Source organism: Taudactylus pleione, unplaced genomic scaffold (assembly GCF_031769625.1).
Source record: "Taudactylus pleione unplaced genomic scaffold, aTauple2 ptg000201l, whole genome shotgun sequence".
NCBI lineage: Eukaryota > Metazoa > Chordata > Amphibia > Anura > Myobatrachidae > Taudactylus > Taudactylus pleione.
Genome location: NW_028284603.1, coordinates 13,347,607 through 13,358,293, shown reverse-complemented (window position 1 = coordinate 13,358,293; position 10,687 = coordinate 13,347,607). Strand labels below are relative to the sequence as shown.

The 10,687-nt window shown below is 50.2% G+C and overlaps 1 protein-coding gene across 1 annotated transcript in view; it reads left to right on the top strand.

Annotated features, from left to right (window-relative positions):
• The first annotated feature begins 96 nt into the window (after positions 1-96).
• The window catches only part of DNAAF10 (dynein axonemal assembly factor 10), a 66,443-nt gene continuing 55,852 nt past the window's right edge, over positions 97-10,687 (top strand). Inside the window, exon 1 of the mRNA XM_088477257.1 lies at positions 97-538. Coding sequence (XP_088333383.1) covers positions 350-538 — 189 coding nt within the window. The 5' untranslated portion in view covers positions 97-349. The remainder of the gene's footprint in view (positions 539-10,687) is intronic.

Here is a 10,687-nt window from a genome sequence, read left to right as displayed (position 1 = left end):
TGGAAAGGCCCCAAACGCAATTTCCGGTATAATTCCACTTGGCTGCCCTGATACTGCCTGTGCACAACTTCTAGCACGTTACTCATTCATCCATACAGCAACATTGCTCCAACTGTAAATGAGTGAATTAGACATTTACATATCACACATATTAGGGCAAGGCATACGGCCTGTACGGTAACGATTTTATTAAGTTGTTGGGGACGGGCGAGTAAAGGACAGCCGCAGCCCTCAGCCACTAGTGTCGGTGACAGTTGGGTTCCCCTAGCTGGGTGGGAGGGGTCTGTGTGTTTGGGTCACACAGTGAGTGTCAGCTCCTCTGGTCACACAGGACTCGGAGACCGCAGCCATGTCCTCCTCACCGCTGGAGAAGCCGCAGATCATCGCCCACGTCCAGAAGTCGGTGAATTACACGTTGTTTGACTGCAAGTGGATCCCGTGCAGCGCCAAGTTCGTCTGCCTGGGCAACCTGGCCCGGGGCAGCGGCGTCATGCAAGTCTACGAGATCCAGCACGGGGAGGCCAAGCTCGTCCGGGAGGTCAGCACCACTAACTGCCGCTGATAGGGAGCTGCGGTACCGGGGTCATTATAGGGGTGCCGGGGATATAATGGGGATGCAGTTCCGCTGTGTAATGTGTCCTGTGTATCTGTGTTACCATGGCAACTGATAGCAATGGCCCAACCTACAGCAATGTGTCATTAACCTATCTATTTATCTTTCTATCTATGGCCCCTATTTAACAACGAAGCATAACCCCTTTAGTGCTCTAAGATTACCGCTGTTTGTCACAGCATCACTCTCGCCATGCACTCCCCATTGCCGGCAATGGAGACCCTGTGGTGCCTTTCCGGCTTCAGCGAAGCCTTGCAGACACTGCCAGGTCCCCTTGCCATGCACATTTGCATGCGCATTACACAGAGCCCTGTCACTGGCAGCGTTACGCTGCCAGCAGCCCAGCGGAGGAACTTGCCGGGGACGAATACTTGGTAGGACCTCGCAGGAGGGGTAAGTATTGGTAAATACCAGTGAATTTTTCGGTAGTATCACAGTGGTATTAAACTAAAAATTCAGCCGGTATTCGCCTTCGTTGTTAAATGGGGGCCTCTGTTTCTCTCTCTCTTCAGCACTCCCCACACTCTTTCTCCCCCTCTTGCTCCATCTCTCATCTGTCTATTTCTCTTATCAGCACTTGATTTTATCATTCTTCCCTTTTATCTTTACGGCTATTCTTTTTTTTGTGATGTCTTTGTTTCTATAGGGATGACCATCAATGGTGGCACATTGATGGTTTGCCACTGTTATTCTGGGTACACACTGACGGATACATTGGCCGATCAATTGATCAGCCAATATATCTGCTGCCCGTCAGCCAGTGTGTATCCGTGATATGTCGGTGAACATCGGCGTTCACCGACATATGGCATTGGCTGTGCTGCACAACCAAGGAACAGATATGTCTGCAGCCCAACGGCCGCTGGGACCCGAGGGCACAAGCAGATGATGGCTGTTCAGTGTGTACGAACGACCATTATCTGCAGATATATCTGTCAGGTGTGTACCCACCTTTAGTTAGTGTTTTAGCTCAGAGGTTCCCAATCGTGGTCCTCAAGTCTCCTCAACAGTTCAGGACTTAATTAGTACCTCAGTCAATTTGATTTAACCACCATGGATATCTCTAAAACCTGAACTGTTGAGCCTTAAGGACCGCATTTGGGAACCTCTGTTTTAGCTATCGATGGCAGAGAGCCTGCAAAGTTTTTCTTCTCCATCCTTGGCAGGGGTGGCCATCGATGGTTACCATCATTTACTAGAGCTGTGATACAGGCCCTGTGAAGTTTGAGCAAAATGTGTTAAAGATCAGCTATTCTAATTAGCACATTTTAGAGTAAAGCTAAACCTGAAATAAATGCATTCTGTAGAGTATTACTCGTAATTTGTTTTTCCTTGGGAAATTAGAACAGCTCAATTTAGTTGAAATAGCATTTTTTGCTAACTGCTTGCTGCCATATTTAATTCACTGTTCTAAGTGATCGAAGATCATTTAAAAAAACAGAAACAATATTGGTTCCACATTTGTTTTTATACAGCTGTTAATGGAGTCATTGGGCAAAATAATACGTTTTTCCAAGTCATGGGTTGATCTGGGAGGATAGAGGTGTCCTTAGCTTCAGACCACTGTAGGGTAATGGTGCATACACACGATCAGATTTCTTATCAGATATGAACATTAACGATGTAAAAATCGTTCATATATTTGACATGTAGGGCATGCATCGATGAGCGATGCGCGTTCCTGCATGTCAGATAACAATCTCTGACATCGACTGTGTTTGCAGTCAGATTTTGATGATTTCATTAATTTTAATACTGTCTGAAATCGTTCAAATCGTTGTAAAAATCGTTCCATTGTTCATCAAATCTAACCGTGTGTATGCACCATTAGAGCTGCTGGTAGGAACAGATTGGGAGAGCAGCATAAAGTGGGGTATACCACCCTGCCCCGTCGCAGGACAGGCCAAGAAATAACTGAGACTATTCCACCACAATCGGCACAGGTGACTGCTCACTCCTACTTGTTCTTGCAACTTTCACCCGCTGCTGTTGCTGCTGCATCTGGAATGTTCAATGTTGTAGCTCTGGGCCTGATTCAGACCCGGTCGCAAGCGCTGAGCGCTCGCAACCGTGTCGATGGAGCCCCAGAGTGCATGCGCACGATGGAGCCGGCTCCATCGTGCGCATGCGCGAGACCCAGATAGCAATGGGCACTCCGTCGCTCCGGGTCTCGTACCAAAGGGGGCGTGCTGTCGATGTTGAGTGACAGCACGCACCCTTCGGTGGGCGGGCCGGGGGAGTGGCTGCCCAAACGGAGGCGTTCCCATGTGAACGCCTCCGTTTGGGGCCGGTCCCACTGACATCAAGAGTGATGTCAGTGGGAGTGCTTTCGGCTCTGTTAGAGCCGAAATCTCTCTGGGGCTTGCAGCAACGAGACCCTACCACAAGGGTCTCGTCGCAAGCCCGATAGTCGCGATGGTCTTGACCATCGCAACCATCTTCCTGGCCGCTCGCTATAGCTGTGGGTGGTCACCCACAGCTATGCGAGTGGCCAGGAGGCCGTTCTAAAAAAAAATAGCCTGGCCCTGAGCCGGACGCTCTGACAGAGCGCTCGCACTGAATCAGGGCCAACCCTCTGTTTTTTTGGAGCGGCCTCCTTTCTGCTCGCATAGCTGTGGGTGACCACCCACAGCTATAACGAGCGGCCAGGAAGATGGTCGCGATGGTCAAGACCATCGCGACCATCGGGCTTGCGACAAGACCCTTGTGGTAGGGTCTCGTTGCCGCAAGCCCTAGAGTGCTTTCGGCTCTTAACAGAGCCGAAAGCACTCCCACTGACATCACTCGTGATGTCAGTGGGGCCGGCCCCAGACGGTAGGCGTTCCCATGGGCTCCGTCTGGGCAGCCACGCCCCCGGACCGCCCACCAAAGTGGGCGTGCTGTCACTCAACATCGACAGCACGCCCCCTTTGATACGAGACCCGGAGTGACGGTTTGCCCGTCGCTATCCGGGTCTCACGCATGCGCACGATGGAGCCGGCTCCATTGTGCGCATGCGCACTGGGCCACCATCGACCTGCCTGCAAGCGAATATAGCGCTCATGAGCGGGTCTCAATCAGGCCCTCTGTTTGCAAAATGATAGGTACTGTTCACCTTATGGATACACCAAGGGGGAGAGGTTCAATTAGGCACGTGGATTAGCTCCAGATTTCATGCCCGGTGCTATTCAATTGATCTGAAATTTTCTTGGCAGTGCATTAATTTTGATGCTGGGTAAACCCTGCGCCTAATTGCGCTCCCCATAAAGTTTCCATCTCCTCAACGAACTCTGACATTAAATGCGTAGCTGGGGCAGATTGGGAACTAAAAGTGGCCCTGGGAAATATTTCTAGAAGTGGCCTCTTGTGGGTGGCACCAAATAACTGTGGTGGGCGGAACCAAAACCAAAGTAGGCGGGATTAGTACATCACTACACCTGTGTGGAAGCTGTTGGTTTCAGTATGCTTGGTAGTCTAGTGGCCCAAACACTCACATGAGGCTGCTGTGATAAACCCCAAACCTTCACATTCCAAATAACACTTCCCACAACCACCGACACTGAATACAGGGCCTCATTCAGAGGCGGACGGAGGATGCAAGCGGTCGCTCAGAAACTGGGCGGCCACTTGCATCCTGACCGCCCGCCTCTGTTGCGGTCGTTAGGCTGTGGGTTAACACCCACAGCTCTAACGACCGCTCGGGTGATGGTCCCATAGGGGCTTACGACGAGACCCTAGGGTAGGGTCTCACTTGTCGTAAGCCCCGGAGAGCTTCTGGCTCTGTCAGAGCCGGAAGCTCTCCACTGACATCACTAGTGATGTCAGTGGGGCCTCCCCCAAACGGAAGGCGTTCCCAATCAACATCGACAGCTCGCCCCCTTTGGAAAGAGACCTGCTACGACCGGCGCTGTCGGTCGTAGCGGGTCTCACGCATGCGCACGAGGGAGCCGGCTCCCTCGTGCGCATGCGCACTGGCATAACATCTACGACCGCACGGCCGCCTCTGAATAAGGTCCACAGACCCTAAAATCTCCAGCAAATAGACATATAACTCATTACCACAGAGAGACCAAACTCGCCCCCCAAATCTTTACTGCCACAAGCACAGAATTCTGTTGCTACCTGACACTTCTTCAACTGCTGAAATCTGGGTTGCAGTACTGAGGCTTCTGGCCCTCATTCAGAGCCGTACGCTCTGAGCAGAGCGCACGCTCTGAATGAGGGCCGCCCTCCATAAAAATGGAGCGTCCTCCTGGACGCTCGTATAGCTGTGGGTCACCACCCACAGCCTATACGAGCGTGCATTTTGATGGCCGCGATGGTCGTGACCATCGAAACTGCGAGCCGGAGCCTGCGGTTGAGGTTTTCAACCGCAAGCTCCGGAGTGATTTTGGCTCTATCAGAGCCAAAATCACTCCCACTGACATCACTAGTGATGTCAGTGGGCCGGCTTCTGATGGGAGGCGTTCCCTTGGGAACGCCCCCGTCAGGGAGGCACGCCCCCGGCACGCCCACCAAAGGGGGCGTGCTGTCAATCAACATCGACAGCACGCCCCCTTTGATCAGACACAACGAGCGAAGGACTTTCCTTCGCTCGTTGCGTCTGGCGCATGCGCACGACGGAGCTCCCTCCGTCGTGCGCATGCTCAGTGAAGAACATCGACCCACTTGCGAGCGGACAGCCGCTCGCGAGTGGGTCTGAATCAGGGCCTCTGTGCGATGAGCTACAGGCTAAGAACTAGCTGCTTTCTGAAAGAATTCTGTGCTTGTGGCAGTAAAGATTTTTTGCAGGCTACACATCAGTAGAGATAGACTGTGCTGTCAAATGATAACAGTGCTACACCTCCCCATTAGAAATACAATAAACACAAAAATAGGAAACCATCCTCTCACCCAGCAGTAACCAGAAGCATTGGGACTGCACATTATAGCAGTGTACAGGACAGGACCATAGTGGAATGGATTTGCATGAGACGGACACAGAACCTAAAACAACAGAAAATATGACAAGGAGGATGAACTTTTGATGTTGGAAAATTTTAAGGAGTTTTCTTTGGAAAAGACAAAGAAACCTTGATGAGAACAGAGAATCTAAACTAATTGTAAGTGGAGGTACGCACTGCTACCCTGGTTTATTTTGAAGTACCCATTGGGGGAATATTTGGATGAAAGGGAAAAGCAAAGATACCTTTATATGCCTTTATAACTTCTACCACATGTGAGTGGGGTACGCTCTAGCAATACACCATATACGGACGTTGTGACCTACATATTGATTAACAACATTTGTTCAGAATAGTTTCTGATTGTCTTATCCCTACTGTTTTCTCTTTTTTTTTATACTGTGAAACCTGCCTCATACGAGCTGAAGCTCGAAGGGACCTAAAGGTGGACACCTACACTTTTGTATCAAGACGACACAAGGAGTCTAAGTACTATTGTGTATATACAATTTAACTAAGCCAGCGCCGAACAACTGTTCCAGAAATATTTTTGATCACAGTCATATGCTGCCTGGACTTTCAGGCAATCCCAGATGACTTCTGCACATACTTTGCCACCCTTCCGATTCGATCGGGAGCCTCCTGAAAATAGTGTGCCGCTCCTCGCCCCCCGCAAAGACAGGCAAGCCTCCCGGCGGCCGTGGACCCATACAGCTTCCCCCGCGATTACAATAAAACTCCCGCAGCGGGGGGAGGCGGTGACGTGATTCGCGCTCAATCGTGTCATTGTGGCCCCGCCCCCTGCTTCACCATGCTGAAAATGTCGGTATTGTATAGTGGGGGCTGGGCCAAAATGACGCGATTCCGTGTCCACGTCCCGTTCTTTCAGACCAGAGTGTAATTCTCCATTTGTGACTTCAGTTCTGTAATTCAATAAACTGTTGGGGTCAGGTATTCAGAATGGGGGTTGTAGTGATGACCACTAAGAGGGTCATTCCCTGCCAAATCATCACAAATTCCAACCCTATCGTCTTAGATTTGCATGAAATTTGGTAAGATGATAGAAGGCATAAAGTAACTTTCCTATGTAACAATTTAGCTCTCAGTGATACACGGTGTTCATGCCACAGGGTTACAACATACAAAAAAAATGTAAATTTTATGCTTGCATGGTCAACTAAAACAAATTATAACTTTGCTTCTAATTGTGGTAGAACGTTCATGTTGGTCTTGTTTTGAAGCTAAGGGACCAAGGGCCTCATTCAGAGGTGGTCGGAGGATGCAAGTGGTCGCTCAGAAACTGGGTGGCCACTTGCATCCTGACCGCCCGCCTCTGTTGCGGTCATTAGGCTGTGGGTTAACACCCACAGATCTAACGAACGCTCGGGTGATGGTCGCGATGGTCAGAGACCATCGCGACCATCGGGGCTTACGACGAGACCCTAGGGTAGGGTCTCACTTGTCGTAAGCCCCGGAGAGCTTCTGGCTCTGTCAGAGCCGGAAGCTCTCCACTGACATCACTAGTGATGTCAGTGGGGCCTCCCCCAAACGGCAGGCGTTCCCATGGGACGCCACCATTTGGGCTGCCACCCCCCGGCCCCGGGCGAGCTGTCAATCAACATCGACAGCTCGCCCCCTTTGGAAAGAGACCCGCTACGACCGTCAGTCGTAGCGGGTCTCACGCATGCACAAGAGGGAGCCGGCTCCCTCGTGCGCATGCGCACTGGCAAAACATCGAGGTGGTCGTAGACCGTACGGCCGCCTCTGAATAAGGTCCCAATAGTTTTATATTTAAATATTGACTTCTACATTTCAAGGTCACATGTTTAATTTTTTTGTACATAAAGTATGTTATACACTTAAATACAATCTTTCTTTGGTATAAGTTTCATTTTGGGAAGCCTTTGGGAACAGGAGTAAAAAAACTAAGGCCCTGATTCAGAGCCGGACGCTCTGACAAAATCAGGGCTGTCCCTGCTCCTTTTTGGAGCGGCCTCCTGGCCGCTCGCATAGCTGTGGCCGAGTGGCCAAAATGATGGTTGCGATGGTCAAGACCATCGCGACCATCGGGCTTGCGACGAGACCCTGCGGTAGGGTCTCGCTGCCGCAAGCCCAGGAGTGCTTTTGGCTCTATCATATCCAAAAGCACTCCCACTGACATCACTAGTGATGTCAGTGGGGCAGGACCCAGACGGTAGGCGTTCCCATGGGAACGCCTCCGTCTGGGCAGCCACGCCCCCGGCACGCCCACCAAAGGGGGCGTGCTGTCAATCACCATCGACAGCACGCCCCCTTTGGTGCGAGACCCTTTACGACGGCTTGGCCGTCGTTATTCGGGTCTCGCGCATGCGCACGAATGAGCCACCTCCGTCATGCGCACTTGGACACCATCGACCCGCTTGCGATCGCTCAGCGTTCGCGAGCGGGTCAGAATCAGGCCCTAAGTACAGCAGTTGAACCCTACTTGCACTAACCATGCAACTGCCAAGTTCTGACTTGTCTGTAGTGTCTCTCTCTCTGGGGTTTATTTACTAAAGTGCGGGTTTTTAAAAGTGGAGATGTTGCCCATAGCAACCAATCAGATTCTACTTAACATTTATCTAGCACCTTCTAGAAGATAATATTTAGAATCTAATTGGTTTCTTTAGGCAACATCCCCACTTCTAAAAACTCTCACTTTAGTAAATATACACCTCTGTGTTCTAGGGATGGCCATTGGCGGTTTTCCATCGATGGTCACATTGATGGCACTGTCGGTGATAACCATTGATGGTACAATAACAATCTTGTGAACCATCGATGGTTTGCACCACTCGATGGCCACCACTGCCGGGTGCCTGGCACACCGTGGGCTAATAAAAAAAAAACAGGTTAATAAAATTTTTTTTAAAAACAGGGCCAGGGCTTAGCAGACAGGCAGGTTGTCATGAGCAGAAAAAAAAATACATAGGGTTCCACTTTGCCATCGATGGCAGAAAAGAATTGTCTCTCTGCCATCGATGGCAAAACCATCGACCATTGGTAGTAAACCATCAAAATATTTGTAAACTATTGATGGTAGATGGCTATCCCTACTGTGTTCTTCTAAGTCTGGCTGCAGCTTCTCCATTGAGAACTAGTGATACAAGGGACTAAGGGGTCTATTTACTAAGCAGTGTTAGGAGAATGAGTGAAAAGTGATAAGGTGCCAGCCAACCAGCTCCCAACTGCCATCTCACAGGCTGTGTTTGAAAAATGACAGTTGGGAGCTGATTGGCTGGCACCTTATCACTGACTTATCATTTTTCACTCTGTCTCCTAACACTGCTTAGTAAATAAACCCCTTAGACTGTTTTGAAAAGTTACTTTTTTTGTGATGATTTGGCATGGAATGATCCAAGAGTAAAAAAATCCAACAGTATAACCTTCAGAGTATAATAGCTCAAGCCCCCAACAGTACAGTATAACACTCAGTATAATACCTCAACCTCCACAGTACCGTAAAACCCTCGGTATAAACCCTCAACCTCCACCGTACCCTCAGAATATGATACCCTCAGATATAATACCTCGAAGCCCCCACAGCACTGTATAACCCTCAGATACATTACCCCCAAGCCCCCACAGTACAGTATACCCTCAGTATAATACCTCAACCTCCACAGTACAGTATAACTCTCAGAGAAAAATACCCCCAAGCTCCAGAGTACAGTATAACCCCCAGAGTATAATACCCCTACCCCCACAGTACTGTATGCAACACTCGCCTGCTCCAGCTCAGGGTGCAGTGCTGCTGGCAGAGGATTCTGGGCTAGGCTCTGCTGCTCCTCGGGCACCTCTCACAGCAGCCTGGCATACAGGACACACAGGAGGGCGGGGACTCGCTGCTGACAGACAGCTGAGAGCACCAATCAGGGACACTGACTAGCAGGTTAGGCTGCTTCGGAAAGCCTGAGATGTTTTGCAGATCTTCCCCACATTGTGATCGAGCTGGGCTTGTTTGCGACCGCATCCCCATGCCCTCAAGCTGCCTCTCACTACTGGGGGTGAGGCTATCCTATTTACACCTACATGGTTTAAAAAAAAAAAAAAAAAGTGAAAAATTAATCAATAAGTCAATCGGCTGACAGGTGTCGTCCCTGGCAAATTTTATGGCCAATCCGCCCCGACGCGTAGTACCCATATTTGATAGTGCGCTTCCTCCAACCATTCTAATAATTACATTATTAGCCTGCATGTTAATGCAGACTCCATATTGCCTTTCTACCCCCTGGCCTACAGTATATGAATACTATCCATCAAGCCTTCATTACATTAATACATACTTGCCTACATTTTTATCACCTTTCCGGGAGAACCCGGGGAGGAGAAAGATTGGGTCGCGACGGGGGGCGGGGCCTGACGGCTTGTCATTAAACCCCACCCCCTACTCGGGGACCCGCGATCGCTGCGGAAATTCTGCCCACATCACTAGGAAGTGGGCAGAAAGCGGGAGAAGTGCCTACCCTTCTGGGGGTACGGGGGGTTACCGGAAAAATCGTGAGCCTCCCGCGAAAACCGGGAGGGTAGGCATGTATGCATTAACAGCTCCAACATTTACTAAAGAGAGACCCTGTATTAAATGTACATATTAAACATGCCAGTGCCAGGTCTGATAAGTCACGGCTGGATATGTCAGGTCCCAAGCCCACCACCCCTGATGCAAACACAACTGTTGATTTAGGATGGGCTCCAAAGACAAGGAGCTCTTAATGGTCACTCATATGGATATCTTGACTCATGGGCCGATGGGGCTAATTAATTTGAAAGAACTACTAAACCTTTTTAAATTGTAACTCTTTGGCCCTCATTCAGAGCCGTACGCTCTGAGCAGAGCGCACGCTCTGAATGAGGGCCGGGCTCCATTTTCATGGAGCTTCCTCCTGGACGCTCGTATAGCTGTGGGTCACCACCCACAGGCTATACGAGCGTGCATTGTGATGGCCGCGATGGTCGTGACCATCGCGACCATCGAAATTGCGAGCCGGAGCCTGCGGTTGAGGTTTTCAACCGCAAGCTCCGGAGTGATTTTGGCTCTATCAGAGCCAAAATCACTCCCACTGACATCACTAGTGATGTCAGTGGGCCGGCTTCTGACGGGAGGCGTTCCCATGGGAACGCCCCCGTCAGGGAG